The sequence below is a fragment of the Mesoplodon densirostris genome, chromosome 6 (assembly GCF_025265405.1).
Source record: "Mesoplodon densirostris isolate mMesDen1 chromosome 6, mMesDen1 primary haplotype, whole genome shotgun sequence".
In the NCBI taxonomy this organism is placed as follows: domain Eukaryota; kingdom Metazoa; phylum Chordata; class Mammalia; order Artiodactyla; family Ziphiidae; genus Mesoplodon; species Mesoplodon densirostris.
This window is the reverse complement of record NC_082666.1, coordinates 13,149,324-13,167,659: the sequence shown is the minus strand read 5'-3', so window position 1 is coordinate 13,167,659 and position 18,336 is coordinate 13,149,324. Positions and strand designations below refer to the sequence as shown.

The following is an 18,336-nucleotide window of genomic DNA, read 5'->3' as shown; positions in this document are numbered from 1 at the left end:
CTGCTCCTGTGGCTTCCCCAAACCCTCCCCACATTTCAGCTGTCTTTCTTTCTCTCACATACACAGAAACAGGTACATGACCACAAACATACAGGACTGTGGGTGACTGCCTCAACACCACTGTGGAAAGGCTGTTGGAAATTAACTGGTCCGAACCTTCCTTCTCCAGAGGAAGGACTGAGGCTCAGAGAGGGCAGGGCCCTTTCCCAACGTCACACAGCATGTCTGGAGCAGGGCCTGGAATTGAGCCCAGGTCTCTCCATTGCTGTCCTGTGCCCCTTATGCCTTGCTCCCTCCTGCCCTCATTTCCCTGCAGCTCAGTCCTTCTCCCCACCCCCATCACGCTTCCTGGGAGGAGGGGGCTGAAGGGAATGGACATGTGTGGGTCCAACTACCCATAGAGGCCCCTGATGTCTCGTCAGCACACTGCCACCTCCTGGTCTGCCTCTCTGCCCCCATTAGTAGCCCTTGTCGGCTAAGGTGACTCCTGTTGGGCATGGGGATGGTGGACAGAAAAGCTGGTCAGACTTCCAGATCACACGAGCCTGCTCTGTCACTGCACAGATGGGGAAACTGAGGCCCAGAGAAGGTAGGTTTGCCTGGAATACCTGCTGGGCCTCCCTCTACCACTCCAGGCTTCTACTGCCCATCCCAAATGCACATTTATTTATTTATTTATTTATTTTTTATTTTTTATTTTTTGCGGTACGCAGGCCTCTCACTGTTGTGACCTCTCCCGTTGCGGAGCACAGGCTCCGGATGCGCAGGCTCAGCGGCCATGGCTCACGGGCCCAGCCGCTCCGCGGCATGTGGGATCTTCCCGGACCGGGGCACAAACCCGTGTCCCCTGCATCGGCAGGCGGACTCTCATCCACTGCGTCACCAGGGAAGCCCCCAAATGCACATTTACATGGGCCACATCTATGGCTGTGGCCCACAGACTGGTGGAGAGATGTCAATCACGCAGTGTGGCAGACTGGTGGGCAGGAGTGCTGGACCCCAGATTGGGTGCCTTGCTAGACCCCAGACTGGATGCCCCAGTTTCCTCCTCATAGTACCAGGAATTTGCCTGTGAGGCCGATGTCCCTTGCTCTATTGAGCCTCCTGAGCTGGAGTCTCCCAACCCAGTGTCTGGCCATTGTTCTGCAGATGAGAGTGTTGGTGGGGAGAGCTTGCCCCGTACCCTCAGCCCTCCTCCTCCCCTGCCTTTCATGGAGCCTAATTGTTATTAAACTGTTTAAACCCCAAAGGCAAATTACTATCATTTTGTCCTGTGTCCATTTGGTCTGTGTCTGCCTTCTGTGGGGAGAGGCCCCCTTTCCCGCAGCAGGAAAGTAGGAGATGGGAACCTTGTCACAGACAGCCCAGGGTGGCCAGGGCTGGCCAGAACGGTGTGCAGGGCGGGAGCATGGGGCCAGGGGCTATTTGGCGCCTCCTGCATTGAGGCCAGGCCAGCATCGGAGACCTGGGACTGAGGGCAGGCTGTGGTATTTGGTAGGGTTGGGAGGCTGCCTGCTCCATTAATAAACATGAAGGTGGTTTCATTAGCTTAGTTTTACAGATTAGGAAAGCAAGGCTCAGGGAGAAGGAACTGGCCCGGGGTCCCCCAGCCGGTGAGCGGCAGAGGTGGAAGTCAAGCTCTGGTCTACGAGTCCTGTTGTGGGTGTGAACTAACTTACTTTCCTCCCTCGCTTCTCTGCCTTCCTTTTTTCTTTCTTTTAGTACATTTTAAATCAGCACCAACTATGTTTCAGGGCCTGTGTGGGGCACTGACACAAATAGGATTAAAACGTAGGTTCTACCTGCAAAAATACGGCGGGTTTAGCTGGGGCTTGACAAAGTCATTTCCAGGAAGGTAATGGGAAAGGACAGGCAGCCAGGACAGCCCCCGTGAAGGCCAGGAGATGGGAAACGGCATGAGGGACAGGAGACCCATGGCAGCACGTAGAGCAAACGGGATCAGAGGCCGAATTAACAGGAGTGTGGAGTCCCCAGAGAGGGAGGTGAGGGTGGGCCAGAGCTGGCCGGAGCAGACCTGGGGTGCAGTGTGTCCTTCAGAGCAGCGTACCTGACCAGGCTGGGAGAGTCTGGAGCTCCTTAAGTGGGCAGAGAGCAGGACCAGGGTCGGGGATGAGGGGTGGGGAGCAAGCGAACAGCTTTTCCCAAGCAGGTTGTCGGGACCCCGTCCCCGCCCTCAACGTCTGAGCTTAGAATGTCCTTGTAGGTGTCCGTGAGGGCAGTGGTGGAGGGAAGAACCAATTCAAGGAGCCCTGGAATCTCCTGCCTCGTTTCGGGAGGTGCCAGCTTGGCTTGAGCAGCTTGGGTGGGAGCATGGAGCAGGGAGCAAGGACAGTCTCTGCACCCTCAACCACCCGTTTCTGCCCCCAGTGTCCTCCGGAGGTACCTCTAGGACACCCCTGTAAGGCCCTGCACGCAAGCCTGTTGGGCGGCAAGGAGTTGGACAAACTAGTCCCCACTAAGGTGTCAGTGGCTGACTCCCCAGTCCCTGTATTTTAGGTTCCTTGCACAAAAGGTACCTTATCAGTTGGAAGTTTGAGTCACAGTGGAACGCCAGGCTCTGTGACTGGCAGGTGGGATACTGTTTGGGGGTCGTTCTTCCTCTCTTCACATCTCCCTGGGTCCTGGGGATACAGTACTGGCTCTTCTCATAGGTCTACCTGGGATGGGGCAGGATTTGAACCTTAGCCCCGTGGCTGCCCTCTGTGGGATCCCTCAGTCAAGGTCCCCAATTCTGAGCCTCTCTTTTTCCCACCTGTAAATGGGCACAGGAGTCCCTCGCTCACAGGGCGGCTGTGAGGGCTCAGTGCCTGGCATTCAGCCAGCGTTCATGCCCTGCCCCTCTTTCTGGTGGGCGGGGCTCACCCTACCCCACCCTTGCCTCAGAGCCTCGGGTCCTCCCTACCGCACCCCTCCTCCTGCTGCCCCCCCGAAACGACATTGCCCCTGACAGAGCTTCTAGGGCTTGGCTCTGACACCAGGCTCTGATACCAGAAGGTCTAGAGGGGGTGAAGGGGTCCCTAAGAGACCAGAGACCAAGTTCCCAGGTGGTGAGTACAGATGGAGGTTGGAGGTGTCCTTGCAGGGTGGTTTCTGCCCAGTTGGGGGCAGCAGAGGGCAGCAAGTGACTGCCTGGGCGGCAGCTCCCAGAGGAGAGTGGAGATCCCAGGGGTTTGTGTGCCCCCCACCCTGACCTTGGGGCCATGGGGGTCCAGCTAAACAGACTGCAGAGCCCACTGCCGGGTAGAGGGAACAGCTCAAATCAGGAGCCCCTGTAGACAGCTGGGCCTGGCACTGTTGGCTGAGGTGACTGGGCTGGGTTGACCAGGGAGCTGGGGGACCTCTGAGAGGGGACCCTCATCAGGGACATGGAGGGGGGCAAGATCTGAAGCCGAGGCAGCCTTCCAGCAGGAGGAAGGGGGTTGAGGGGCCCAGTGTGTAGGCTGGCACTGTCTCTGCACCGCGGTCGCCAGGCTGGAGCAATAGACCCTCCATCACGGTTGTCCTCTGACGAAGTCCGGCTGACCTGGGTTCGAATCCAGGCTCTGCCAGCTCCTTGCTGTCTGCAGGAGGGCACAAGGAGGCAGGGGTGGGGCAGTCATAAAACCTGTTTTACACCTTCTGCTGGGTCAGGCCCTCTCCTGAGCCCTCACTGGGTAGCATCTCATGATACCATGAGGCAGATAACACAAATCCCACTTTGTTTAAAGTGACAAAACCAAGGCAGATGGAGAGTGAAGAACTTGCTGAAGCTCACGCAGCTCGAGAGCCTAGATAGTGAATGTCTCACAGAGCCTGGCCCACAACACGCAGCTCAGTCTCTGCCGGCCAGTGTTGTTATTCTTTCCATTTTACAGATGAGAACACTGAGGCCCTGAGAGGGGAGGTGCGTTGTTCCAGGCCACACAGCCAATCGGGGACAGAGCTGGCACTCAGCCCCATCTTGTTCTGCTTCTGCCTTAAGCTGGCCTGGCCCTCACAGGTCAGAAGCTGCCTGTGCAGGGCAGACACCCTGGGTGGGAGGGAACTGCTCCCCTCTTCCCACTCCACCCTGTGCGGCCCCTGTAGGCCTTCCCCTCTCCTAGGGGACCCAGGAAACTGAGTGTGGGGGGGGCAGGGCTCAGATGCCTTTGCTCCCACCCCACCCCCATATGAAAAGGCAGTGATTGCCTCTATCACATCCAGTGGCATTTGGGTTGGATTGCAGACATAATTATATCTGAATCTTCGGGTGGGAATTGTTTCCAAAGCCAGGAGGCCCTCTTTGGAGGCGGCATCTGTTTCCGACACAAGGCCCTGCATGGGGATGAGTAACTTTTCCCATGGAATTGCTTAAAGAACATCTAAAATGAGCCATGATTGTTACTGCCCCGCTCCAGTGCCTTCGATGGCTGCCAGGGAGTGGAATCCAGCTCCCCAGCTGGCATCGAGGCCCCCAGGCCTGTCCCAGCATCCGTATAGGCTGGTCCTTCTGCCCACACTTCCTCCCCATTTCCATTCCTCGAGAGTTCCTTCCCTCCCTTGTGCTCCGCCACAGACTCCTGCAGACGTCCCCTCCCCAGGCTCCAGTACATAGACGCTGTGACTTAACTGTCCACCGGACCTGGTGACTTTCTCAAGGGCAGTGACTGTTTCTGATTTCTCTGAGCCCCAGGCGCTGGGGCAGGGCCTCACCTGGTCGCAGGCACCTGAGGGGTTTGTGGGCTGAAGGTATGTGAGAGACGCAGGGAGTGAATACCTCCAGTGAGTGAGGGCGGGGTGAGGAGAGGGGGTGAGTTTCCACCTGCTTGCTCTTGAGAGCCCACTGCATCTCTGAGGCGGAGTGGCCACCCGTGTGGGAGGAGGTCAGCACAAGTTACCCAGACCACCGCTGTCTTGCCTTGAAATTGACCTTGCCTCCAGCCCATGAACCCTCAGGGGCAGGAGGCCCAGGTGAGCCTGGCTTGCAGACGGTAAATCAACCCAGGAGGAGAAATAGCCTATAAAATCCTCTCCCCAAATGGTGCATTTTGTATCCTGCAGTGAAAAGGGCTTTTAAAAGCACTGCTCACTCAGGTGGCTTTATGGGGCTGCCGCCCACCTCTCCCCTCTCACTGCCGCTAGCATTCACTGGTCTCTGGGGCTGGAGCACCCTGGGGTCCTGGTGTTCCCTGGTGACTCCTGGTCCAGGGAGAAATGGGATAGCTCCTCTTCCCTGCCTTGATGCTCTGGGGCTATCCTCGGCCAGCTAAGTGCCTGGGAGGGCAGGGTGGCACAGTCTCACCCAGCAGAAGCTCCCTGTGGCCCAGCACAGGGCCTGAAGTCCCACCGTTAGCACCCTTCCTTCAGGCAAGCTGTTGTCTCCAGAAGGTCCCCTTGTCACTGGCAAATGGGTCACCAAGGAGGGGAAGGATGGCATGCCCAAGCTGGCAAGGGCGTTAGAGATCCTCTAGACCAATCCTCTCATTGTACGGATGGGGAAACTGAGTCACAGAGAGGCTAAGGTGCTTGCTCACAGCCTCAAAGTGCAGTAATGGAATTATGGAAGGTCTTGGACTCTGGTGCAGACCACCTGGGTTGAACCCAGCTCTGCCACTTCCTGGCTGTGTGGCCTTGTGCAAGTAGCTTAATGTCTCTGAACCTCCATTTTCTCATCTGCACATTGGGTTCTGAGAATTAAACAAGGTAAGTCATGTAAAGCTCCAATACAGTGCCTGAAGCTTAGACGGAGCTTAATAAATACATGTGGCTTGCTCTTATTAACGCATTGAAATAGTTCTTATTATTGTTAATAGCAGAGCTAGGTTTTGAACCCAGATTTCTTGAGTCTACGCATGGTTTTCTTGCCACTTCTGCCAGGCAGCCTCTGTTGAGAGCGTTCGTTCACGCAGAGTGCACAGAGCATAGGACAGAGTCGCTCTGAGGGGGGATAAGCAGTGAGTCACCCTGGGAAGACTGGCCTGGTGCCGGGGCCCCAGTGACAGGGCCTGGAGGGAGGCAGAAGGAGACAGTAGAGAACCTGCGGCAGGGGTGTGGCTCCCCGAGGGAGTTGGTTGTCCCCCAGCCATGTGGCCCTCGTGCTGGACTCCCTGCCCCGAGGTCAGGACTGGCTGAGGGCTTAAAGAGCTGATGACGCGTGTGTGCCCATCCTGACCTCTGGGGTGGGCTTACGAGGCTAAGGCAAGCGTTGGCCAGCCAGAGGATTTATGGGAGTGAGTCACTCCCTGGCTGCTCTGGGTTATGACATCCCTGCTCGAGACCTTAGGAATGAGTGTCTGATTTCTGTTAACTGATGCCACTCAGTCCTGGGCACTGGCAGGTACCAGGAGGGTCTCTCTGTTGTCGTCATTTCCCCCTCCCACCTTCACGCCCCCACCTGCTTCCCGACTGCGTGCCCCCTCCGCTCTCCTCTAGACTCTCAGGGTTTCTAATGGGCCCCCTTGACCTGGGTGTCCTCTGCTTTGGGGAGGGGGTTGAATGTCCCATGTCGTGAGCCTGGGCTCGGGTGTGTAACTTGGAGGTCGGTGGGGTTTGTGATCACTCCGGGGCCCTCCAGGTCAGCCAGACCCGCGGCTGTCCTACCTCTACAATCTTTGCCGGTGCTGTGATCCTGCCTGGAACATCCCTATGTGGCTGCCCTGCCCCCCATGATCTCAGCAAGCCCACCTGCTGCCTCACCTTCAGTGTTTCTATTATGCCTTCAAAAGCTGCCTCCTCCAGCAAGTCCACCCAGATCGACCCCAAGTGGAATCCCTTAAAAGGCCTCCCAGAGCACATTCTCTGCCTTTCTCCTTTTTTTTTTTTTTTTTTTTCTTTTTCTTTTTGCGGTATGCGGGCCTCTCACTGCCGTGGCCTCTCCTGTTGCGGAGCACAGGCTCCGGATGCGCAGGCCCAGCGGCCATGGCTCACGGGCCCAGCCGCTCCGCGGCATATGGGATCCTCCCAGACCGGGGCACGAACCCGTATCCCCTGCATCGGCAGGCGGACTCTCAACCACTGCGCCACCAGGGAGGCCCTCTCCTTTTTTATTTGTTTATTCATTTAGGAAGTATTTACGGAATGCCTGCCAGGTGTCCAGCACTGGGGACCCAGGCCGCAATGGCCCCCACAGTCCTGTAGGGGAGGAAGGCATGAAACAAATGCATGTACAACTACGACTGTGATAGGTCTGCAGGGAGATATGGCCCAATCCGAGGGCATCTGGGAGGCCCCTGAGGAGAAGACTGAAGAGAGACTGAAGGGTGCGCAGGGCCCTCCGGGCAAAGGGGGACTCTGTTCTAGGAAGTGGCAATAGCCTGGGCCAAGGCCCTGTGGCAGGAGGAGCTGGCAGTTCCAAAAGTGCCGCTGAAGCCACTGGGGCTGGAGCCCAGGAGGGAGATCATGAGGGGCCTTAGGCCTCACCAAGGAGCTAGGCCTTCATCCCAGGAGCCCAGGGGTGGAGCTGGTCCCTGGCAGGGTCTCATCTGTTTTTCCAAGCGTCCCTCTGGATGCTCTCAGAGAATGAACAGGGAAGGGTGACAGGGTTGGGGACAGCCGAAGCAGCGAGGAGGCTCCCACAGGTGCCTCGGAACAGCCTGGGCCGCCTCTCCAGCTGGACCACGGGACCCCTGAAGGCAGAGAGCTAGCGCTTCTTGGGGATCAGCGCATGGCGAGGCTCAGGGAACACGCCCTGAGTGAGCCATTGACCAGCCCCCTTCTCCATCACAGGAGCTTTGGGTCCTAGAAGCTGCTTCTGTAAGCTGCTGCCTTCTGTTTCCTTCTGGCTAATTGCTGGGCCGTCCCCTGGTGACCGAGCAAAGTCTGAGCAATAAAAACGATGACGATGACGGTGGTGATGACAGTAGCTAATATTTTTACTGAGTGCCGGGAAATAGGCTAAGTTCTTTCCATGCATGACCTCACTGACTCGTTACAGCAGTCTGTGAGGTAGCTACTATAGTCCCCATTCTATAGAAGAGGAAACAGGCTCGGACAGTTAGGGCACGTGGTGGAACCCTCTACTACCATGCCTCTTGGGGGAGGGGGAGGAAAGGTATTTGTATTTTACCCAGGGATTCCTAGAAGTCAAGGTAATCCTAGGACCTAAAGAGGTGTGTCAAATGGTGGTGTTTCAGGTGTGGTGATGGGCAGAGGAGAGATGTTTGGGTCAGGGGTCTCCAGTTCTGGGTAGGGGTGAGGCCCTGCAGAGCAACCTGCCAGGCCTCAAGGCACCCAGAAACCACACATTTAGGGAGCTGTGAAGACAGTTTTCAGGGTGTGAGAGAAGCAAGTAGGTCGTCCTCAGAGATTGGCACAAAGTGAGGCCCTGTCTGCAGAGCAGGTGAAATTGTGGCGGCAGCAACATGGAGCCGTTTTCTCCCCTGCGGCCCAAGATGTGGGCTTGTGGCTCTTTGAGCTTACCCGGCCGCTCTCCCTTCCTGCCACGGCTGTGAACGTGAGCGCGTGTGGGCGGTGTGTTTGGCCTGGGGTGTCAGCGTGACTCTGTGAGTACCTGATGACCGTTGAATATATGTGTAAATTTGTGAGCCTGTCTCAGTATATTTGTATGTTTATCTGTGCGTTTCATGGTTGTGTATGTGTGTATTTGTGTGTGTGCTGGTCAATGTGCATCTGTGTGTTTAGGTGTGTGTATCTGGTGGTGCTATGTTATGTTTATACATGCATTTCTTTGTGGCCATGTCCCTCCCCTACATGTGCACCATCCATGTCCTTGAACCTGGGTGTGTTTCTCTCCCTGGGTACTTCTCCGTGTGAACATGTGTGGGTGTAGCTATCCGGGCAATATTTTAGTGCAAGAGTGATCCTTGAGTGTCAGGCTCCAGCCCCTCCCAGTCCTCACGGCTGGTGAATTGGTTCTCTTTGTGTGATCTGAGGAGTCTGGCTACCTTCTCTGGGTAAGGTGGAGTGTGGAGGTCTTATGTTCAAAGGAGCGCCGGCATGGGCTTAGTGAGGGTTCTGTGGGCTTAGGGTGGCCTGTGAGTAGGTGGCCACTGAGAAGGCACCAACTTGATCCTGGCTTAAAATTCCTCCCACCTTTCACCTGTCACAGTGTCTGACATTCCACCGTTACTGAGTTATTCCCCAACTGGGACCCGCTTTGGTGGTGCATAGCTCCCAGGGGAGGAGGCCAGGGAGGCCTGGCAGCTTGCTGAGGGTAGAGCCCCAGGAAAGGGGAAGAGGGCAGGAGGAATTGTGCATCTGAAGGATTCGAGCAAAGCCACAGAAATTGCTGGTACTGTTAGTGCCAAATGTGGGAGAGCCCAGCTGTGAAAGGCAGCTGCTCTAGCTTTAGAGAACCATCAAATATCAGCACTGGAAAGGAGCTTGGTGATCACCCAACCCAGGCCCTTGGAGTACAGATGGGAAGACTGAGGCCTGGAAAGAGGAAACATGGGGAGCCTGGGAGGTTCTGGAAGCATTCTGGCATTGCAAAGAGCACTGGGCAAGGAGAAAGGGGACCTAGGTCCTGCCACGGGTCTGCTGCCACTGCCCTGCTCAGTGACTCTGGGAAAGTCCCCCTGCCCTCTGGGCCTCGGGTGCCTTATCTGTATCATGTGGGCATTGGCCTGGCGGGCGGCTCTGGGCACTCCCAGCTCTCACGCTGCTATCTTAGAATAACATAGGACTCCTCACCACCCCCAGCCCCTTCCTGGAGCCTCTGCCAGGGTACAGTGAGGTGTCCCTACCAGCCTGCCAAGGTGTCAGGTCTGCCTGCCAGCCTCTGAGCCGGGCAGATCTCCTCTCCTGGGGCTGAGAGAGGCGGTGATATCTGGATGGGATCTTCCCCTCCCTTTCCTGTTTATTTAGGTGTGCTTTTGGCATTTGCACAGAGCCTAAGAAAGAAATTGAGAGACATGCCTGTTAAGAGAGCCTCCTTCTTTGAAAGATATCTGTTTGGGTGCAGGCCTTAGGAACGGCCACAGAGGAGAAGCTGATCCGGGGCCGAGGGAGGGCCATGGGGTTCTACCTTCACCCTGAGCACTGTCGCAGGTCAGGCCCACCCACCCGTCTGCAGTGACCCAGAGTTGGTTTGTTAAAAGGGAGAAGGTGATGAAGGCAGAATTGAGGATGCAGGACCAAATAGATGATGGAGTTGGGAGCTGGTTGAGCACCTACTATGTGCCATGCATGGTGCTGAGTGCTTTACACTCAGGTGAGAAGGTGGTCTCACTCAGGTGAGACCAATGGTGACATGTGACTCCCAGGTGCCCAAGTGGTGTTGCTGGAATACAAACCCATGGCCCCCCAAATGCTGCCTCCTGGATGGGGAGTGATGCACACGTGAGGATGGGACTGGGCAAGTCTCCCCTCCCTGAGCTGCCAGGTCCTCACCTGTGAGCCCCAGGTGACAGCCCTGCACTCAGGGAGAAGCCCACCTTCCCTTCTTTCTTCTCTCCCCCAGGCCCAGCATGGTACCTGGGGCATGGGGAGGAGGGGCTGAACAGTCACTTCCGTTCTGGCCTTTGACATGTGTGTGTGTGTGCGCGCACGGCTGTGTGTGTGTGTGTGTGGGGCATGTGTGCATGTGTAAGAGGATCCCTGCCCTGCCTGCTCAGGGGCTAGAACTCTCCTGGGTACAGTCCCAGCTCTACCGCCTAACAGCTCTGCCACTCTCAGCAAGTAGGTTAAATTCTCTGAGCCTCTGTTTCCCCACTTGAAAACCCCAAACATCCTTCTGAAGCACATGTCCTCACGAGGATTCCTGATAAGAGGCATCGGGTCCTCCTAGGCATCCCCTCTGCTCTGGCTCCGGATGTGTTCCGTGAGTGCCCCTGGCAGAGCAGGAGCCTGGAAATTGGTAATTTATCAGCATCGTCATCACATGGAATGGATTGAAATGGTGAATGGAGAAATCACGAGTCTGGAATTCTGAAAGGCCTTTGAGAAAGCTTCCCAGCACTTCCTGGAGAAGCAGCACTGTGGCCGGGGTCAGCGTGGGGGCAGAGAATAGGGATGGGGGAGCAGCCGACAACTCGGGTCCTGCAAACCAGAGACCCCACGGGCCTCTGTCCTCCGCTTGGGACTTTTCTTGCACTTTGGTCATTGACATGGATGGAAGCCCAAGGGGCTTGGACCATGGACATGGATTAGCTGGGAGGGAGGACATCTGCACGGGCAGTGAGCTGTCATGGAGGTGGGCAGAGGCTACAAGGGCTGTCCACACCCTGTCACCAAAGGGCTGGGGGTGGTGACACCAGGCAGCAGCCTCGTGCAAAAGCCCCTGGGGCCTTAGTTGACCTAAGCACAGTGGTACAGCTGCCTGAGAAGCGCAGGGGAATGGGGCTGTGTTAGCAGAGACACAGCGCGCCATCTGGGGAGGGGGCAGGCTTGGTCCCCGAGGACCGTGCAGGCGCCTTGCTGAGCTTTAGACATCAGACCCTGCGCCAGTGAATGAAAGCGGAGGCCTCCACCTGTGCGGCTCCACCCGCCCGAGCACTTTGAACCTCCAGACGGAGTCTCTGTGAGGTTGCTTTAGAAGAGAAGTGCTTGTTTAAAAGAGTTCAAAACTACCAAACCGAGTGATATTCTGTGGCTCCAGGATAATTTTTGCAAGCACATTCATTCATTCACTAGGCATGACACCAGCCCTGTCCCCACTGCCACGTTGCTTTCAAGCTCCTCAGAGAGCCCAGACAGACTCCCACCTGTGGTGGTCACATATCTCCTTGGGGCAAAAATTCGTGGCTGTATCAGAGCCAACCTCAGTAATAATAATAATAAAGCTGGCGACTACTGTGTTTAGTTGCTTAGTATTTACCATTTTACTGGGGATAGCTTACCTCATTTAATCCTTCCCACAACCCTATAGAGAACGTATCATCCTTAACCCATTTTACAGATAGGGACACTGAGGCTCAGAGAGGTCCAGTAATTTTCCCACAGCTTATCTGAACTAAGATTTGAACACAAGCAGTGTGAGAGGACTTCAGCTGGCCTGAGGGGTGTGAACAGCGGGGCTGGAGTATGTAGTCAGGGCCTCCTGGAGAAGGTGGATAAAGTCAGGCCCTGGGGGTGTGGAAGGGGAGGGCATCCAGGGCTTTGTCTGTCCTACTTAATCCTCACTGCAGCCCCCACCCAGTTCACAGAGAGGTGAGGGACCTTGCCTACCATCTCACCGCCAGGGGTCTATGAAGCTGGATTTGAGCCCCATTTGTTGGCCTCTGGCTCCCAGCTCTCAGCCACCGGGCTGTCAGTGGGGTCCACGGCAGTGAGCATCGAGAACCCTGTTTTACTGAAAGAAGGGATGTGATTTGCCCACTGCCCCTCACTAAAGGTCGACTTGGGTCTAGAACAAGATTTTCTGACTTGAAGGCCAGTCTGTCCCTCTTCCTGAGTTCAGGGCTGCAGCTGCCTCCAGAAATCATGTCCTGGGACCTGCCCATGAAGGGACAGGAGAAAAGGCTCGTCTCCCTTCATCCAGGGCTGGGCGAGGAGCCACCCCTGTCCCTTGACCCCAAGAAGGAGGTCAGTAAGCAAGCTATGCGGCTAAGCAGGGCAGGGAACTGGAGTCCCGGGTCTTTGATTAACCTTGCTATGTGACCTTGGGAAAGACCTTCCCCTCTCTGGGCATTATTCACCCTTGTAATACAGTCTTTTGGATCTGAGTCCCCTTCCAGCTGTGGCTTTCTGGGATAATGAGCGTTTGTTAAGCCTGCCATATGTAGAGCCCTGAGCTGGGTCCTCTGGGGGACATAAGGTCCTCCATGGTGGATATGTGTGGTGAGGTGGGGGACAGGTGAGCTCCCTGTCCTTTTGTTATTCTGTACACTGCTCACCTCATAGTGTTCATGTTGGTCTTGGTCACTATGCGTAGCACATAGTAGGCTCTTGACAAACGGTGAATGAATGATATTATAGAGAGTTTGAGTCCCCAAGGTCATGGTCAGTTTGGGGAGGTACATTCAGAGTAGGCTTCAAGGATGCTTACAGGTAATGTTTATCAGAGGAGCATTAAGTGTAGCCTTGATGGTGGGGGTGGGGAAGATGAAGTGATACTGTCCCACTCAACCTCTCAGAAGGATGAAAACTTTTTGTTTTTTAAACTCAGGGATAGGATAAAGCTGTCCATATTGCTACATAATGAGCTCCATAAATTGTGAAACATGCTTTGTGGTTCTTTGTACCACAAGAGTGTAAAAAATTGTGAAATTTTAATCAGTGTAGAAAATAAAAACCAATAAAAAGTACAAGCCCATTGGGGGAACTTGCTTGACAACCACACCTGCGAGAGAAGAACCCATCCAAGTTAGCCAGGTGCATCCCCCCTCCCCCCACACCTGCCAAGAGGCCAAGGTTGGGAGAGCCCAGAGCTTATCCAGGGGTGCAGGTCCTTGCCTTCATGCTGTGTCTCCCAGAGAGCCTGCTGTCCCCCTGGCCCACCACCATTTGTGGTCCCTCTGCATTAGGCCTCGTCCTGTCTCTGCGTCACCACTCTGGAAGAGGGTCCCTCCTGTAGTCCCTAACCCCTAAGAGATAATTGTTAAACTGTAACTGATTAGAGTACCTTGATGGGTGATACCAAGCTGTAGAGGTGAGAGGCATTTGGATTCCACTGCCTGGGAAGGCCTGAATAAGGTGGCATTTCAGCTGGGCCTTGAAGGATGTGCAGAATTCTGACAGGTGGCCACAGGGATAAGCCTTCTATGGATGGGAGAGATTGAAGGGGAGGAAAAAGTAGGGGCAGAAAGATGGGAAAAGGGAAAGCTTGAAGAGGGTGGGCAGAAGCTTTTCCTATGGGAAAAGCTCTGACATTAGGCAGGTCTGAGAGCTGTGTGTCCTTGGGTGAGTCATTTCACCTCTCTGAGCAAAGTTTCTTCATTTGCAGAAAGGGATGTTTCTCTGTCATTTCTGTTTGTGTGGGTGACATGAGATGATGGGTACAACCAATATTTGCTCTCATCAGTCTCGGGTGCTAGGGCCATAGAGGTGGACAGATCCAGTAAGGGCGTGGACTACAGCAAATGTCCAACTCTCCCTCCAGAGCAGAGAGGGCCACCAAGCCTACCCTTTATTGTGTGACGGATGAAATATGGTGTTCAGATTGTGAACAACATTAACTCTAAAATGAGTTAATATCCCATTCCCTTCTCTCCTTACATCACCTGGGATTGAGGCTGGGGTGGGTGAGTCCCCAGAATCCCTCTCAGACACCTCCACCCACAGGGAATCCCTCTTCCTGCAGTTTTCCTCTCCCTCCAACTGCCTGAGGGTACCAAGTCCAGAACACCCCAGGCTGTGGCCCCTTGAGCCCCCAAATCTACCCCAGGGTAGACTGGTTCAACCTGCTGTACTGCACGCTGTCTCCTCCCTGTCTCTTCCATTAGACCCGGAGCTCTGGGGGCTGGGCTCAGCTTAGGTTCTGGTCTCAGAGTCCAGCGCAGTCTGATAGACGCATGAATGGCCTAATGGGGAGGTCCCGCTGAGGTCTGTCATACTCCTCCCAGGAGTGGACCCCTACCCGCCATGGGTCATGAATGGGCCAGCAGGCAGCAGTCTCTCTAGAGAAGGTCCAGCCTTCCCTCAGACCTGGCTCCAAACCTTGAAGCACGCAGTGGGGGTACTCAGCAAACCCTTCAGCCCCTCGGCCTCTCCTTGAGCTAGATACTAGGTCACCCTGTCCCCAAGGTGGTTGCCCCTGCTGGGGTACAACGGTTCCAGGCAGAGGGCTCCACCCCGAGGGCCTGTGACAGTCACCTGCGAAAGGAAAGACGCCCAGGTTAGGGGTCCAGGGGTCCAGGGTACCAGCTGCGCTAGCCGGCCGTTCCTCAGAGGACCGGACGCCTGCTCGCAGAGCCTTAGTTTCCCCCATCTGTACCACCCGGGCTGAGAGCATCGACCTCGCGGGAGGCGCTTTGGCAATCCAGGACCGGGAGGGGGGCGTGGACTCCTCCAGGTGGGTGGCGGTGTGTGACCTCGTTACTGTAAGAGGTGAGGAGGCTGCTGCCGCGGAGGCCGCCGCCGCGGAGGCCCCCCGAGGGTCCCCGCCCCTCTGCAGCCCCGCCCCCTCAGCCCCCCGGGGCTCCCCCGCCCCCGCGCCCGGGGGGCTCGGGCGTCCTCGGTCGCGGCCGGCGCGGCTCGGCTCTGCGTCGCCATGGCAACAGCGGCTTAGGGGGCGGGGGCGACGTGGCTGCCTGGCTGGCTGGCGGCGCGGGGTGGGCTGGGCCGCGCTGCGCGGGCCGGGCCGTCGGCGCTCGGTCGGCGGGCGGGCGGCGCGGGCCGCGAGGTGCAGGGGCCAGCCCGAGCCCGCGCCCGCCCTCGGCCGCACGGCCGCGCGGCCGCCCGAGCCAGGGCGCGGGTTCCACGCGGGTCCCGGGCCCGCCGCCGCCGCGCTAACCCCGCCTCCCTTCCCCCTCTTGTCGCCCCGCGCGCAGGGCTTCCTCAGCCGCCGCCTCAAGGGCTCCATCAAGCGCACCAAGAGCCAGCCCAAGCTGGACCGCAACCACAGCTTCCGCCACATCCTGCCGGGGTTCCGGAGCGCCGCCGCCGCCGCCGCCGCCTCCGCCTCCGCCGCGGACAATGAGAGGTGAGCCCGCCGTCGCCGCCGGCCCGGCCTCCGCGCGCCGCCGCCCCGGGATGCTGCCCGGAGGGCGCGGGGACAAAGCGAGAACCGGGCTGGGGCGCGCTGAAAGCGCGAGGGCACCCCACGCCGCCTTCCGGCAACTTGTGGGGCCATCTCGGACGGGGGCGGGGCGCGACGGGAGGACCCTTCTCACTCCCCCAGGGGTGAGGACCGGGTGCCCGAGCCTCGGGGCGAGGCCGGGAGTGAAGTTCCCTCGCCGAGAAGTCCTGCCTCGCCTCGCCGAGGTGGGCATTGTTACCCGGGCGGTGCAGTGCCCGGAGCTGGGGACAGAAGTGGCGCCTCCACCCCAGGATCCATCCCCTGTCTCTGGAGCCCTTGAGTGTGCGATACAAAAGGCATTTCGGCTGGGTTTTGCGGAGACCCAGCGGTGACGAAAAGGGTGAACATCTGGAGGGGAGGAACAGGGGGCTGGGCCGCTTAGGGGACACATCTGCTGTAAGTAGGGCGCGTGCTCCACTGGGGGCTGGGGCGAGCAGAGCGGGCAGTGCCTGAGGCCAAGGAATAAGGGCCTCATCCTTTCCAGCCCCGGGCAGCTGCTTCCCTCCCTCACCTCTCCACTCCCAGGGGTGTCTCCTATTCCCTGTTTCCTTTTCCTAGGCAAGCCAGGAGCAGGTGTGGAAATTCCAAGGGGAGGTGGCTTGTGGGGCAGAGGAGGAGAGAGAGGAGGTGGGTGGTTCAGCCTGCCAGGAGTCACTGGCAAGGAGTAGGCTTCAGCTCGCAAGGGCAAGCCCTCCTGTCTGCTTGCGGGGACATCGGGCGGACACAGCCTCTCGGGGCCCAGGTCCCCCCCTCATTGAGCCGTGCCAGCCCCAGCACCTTTCTGCTTGGGCACAGCATGGTGGTGGATTCTGGTGCCAGTTAGAACGTGTTCCTGCTCAGCTAAGTGGAGGTGAAAGAACGAACGGGCAGGCAGCAAGGAGCCTTTTCGGCATTCAGCCCAGCATCTCAGGCCCCTGGCATCTGCCTTCCTTCATAGGGCTGTGCCCCTGTGTATGATTGGTGAGTTGGCACTCCCTGTAAGGGAGGCACAGGTAGAATGAAAATGTCTCTCCCCTCCCCCTTGGTTCCAGCAGGCAGCGGAGTACAAGTTATAGCCCAACTCCTGCCCAAGGTTGAGTGACTGTTTAACTGACCCCTAGCATCTTCCCGAAGAGTACTCTTTCCACTCTCCAGGAGAATTACTAGACCTTTAATTTTCATCAGCCCGGAGCTGCTCTCGCTAATGCATCCTCACCACTGACTGCAGCTGGTTTGCTGCCCCAGCTGCCAAGCCCAGCCCGAGGCAGGACCCTCAGCCTTTTTCTGATGGCCGTGGTGCCCCAGGGGACCAGGCGTGCCGTGGCAGGAAGATTTAGCCAGGCCAGAGCTCAGCGCTGGGTGCAGCCACTGCGTCTTTGAAAATCTCGGTTCCCATCTTTGTTATTGTCTGGGCGGCAGGCCACCCCGTTTGCTGCCTTCCTCCCTCCGCCCGGCCCCTTCCTCTGGCTTTCTTCCCCAGGAACATGCCCTTCTCTGCGCTTTCCTTGGTGGGGGTCAGGAACCTCTGCACCCGCATACAGGGCCTCGTGTACGTACCCAGTTTTGTGTGCATGTGTGGGTGTCCGGGGAACAGGAGAGACGGCAGGCGGTCCGGCCTCTGAGTGTGCCTGCCCTCCTGGGAGCAGACAGCGTGCATGCCGTGTTTACCTCCCTCCAGCAGGAAGCCTGCACGGAGATGCCGGCGAGCGCTCGGCTGGCAACCCTGGCCGGAGGTCAGGGCCTGGCTGAGATGACCTGGAGCAGGTCCTGCCCAGCTTGGCCTCAGGTCAGCTTTGCCACATGCCGGAGGGGCACGGAGGGGGGTGGGTAGGGAGTAAGACTACAAGTCTGTTTCTAGAAACGGTGGTAAATGGTAGCGGCTGGAGCAGAATGTCACTGACAGTGGTGTGGAATTGTCTTATTAATTTTCTATAAACAAAATCTGGCTTGGTGGCTTCTCTGGCACAGGAAGGGAGCCCAGACTTCCTACGGACAGGCAGAGAGACTGAGTTTGAAGTCCTTCGGTCCAGCCTTGGAGCGGCAATGGGCTTTACTCGGACTGGGGTCTTCTGATATGCTGCTTTGCCTAGAAGTAGATTTATCGGCTGCTGGTGGGATGGCTGGGCAGGTGTTTCTCTGGGGCATGAGAATCTGGGCAGTCCCTGGATTCGCCCTGTTTGGAGTTGAGTGAGTCAAGCCAACTCTGGCGACCCCCCACCCCCACCCCCCAAGCTCACGGCCAACGCTGGGTGAGTGGAGAGGCGCCTCCCCCCGCTCTGCCGTGGGGTGGTGGTGCTGCTGAAGGCTGGGAGGACAGAACGGCTGCCTTTGGCTTGGCTCGTGAGACCCCACTGGGCTGGCTCAGCAGTGAGGAGGGCGTTGACTCCCGGCTCCATGGGACCCCACTGGGCTGCCGTGCCTCTCCCTGGGGAGGGGGCAAGTGCAGAGACAGCGGCCTCACTGAGGCCCATCTGGGCACGGGAAGGGGGCTGGGGGCCTCTGGGGTGGCAGATATGAGCCCCCGTGGCTGCCTCATGGGGAGAAGGAGCACAGGGAACTCAGGGGCGGCCACTTGGGTTCTGACTCTGGATGAATCTGTCTGCTTTATGGCTGCTGAAGCGGCTTTGTTGCACGCTCTCTGTGCTGGGGAGGTTATTTTCTTTTTGCGCTGGGATTCTCTCATCTGGGAGCTTTTTTTTTTTTTTTTTTTTTGCGCTGGGATTCTCTCCTCTGGATTCTCT

At 57.4% G+C, this 18,336-nt stretch overlaps 1 protein-coding gene across 10 annotated transcripts in view; it reads left to right on the top strand.

Moving 5' to 3' along the window:
- Positions 1-18,336, top strand: part of DAB2IP (DAB2 interacting protein) — a 196,770-nt gene that overhangs the window by 97,770 nt on the left and 80,664 nt on the right. For all 10 annotated transcript variants that reach the window (XM_060100781.1, XM_060100778.1, XM_060100783.1 and 7 more), the window contains exon 3: positions 15,369-15,520. In XM_060100781.1, coding sequence (XP_059956764.1) covers positions 15,369-15,520 — 152 coding nt within the window. The remainder of the gene's footprint in view (positions 1-15,368; positions 15,521-18,336) is intronic.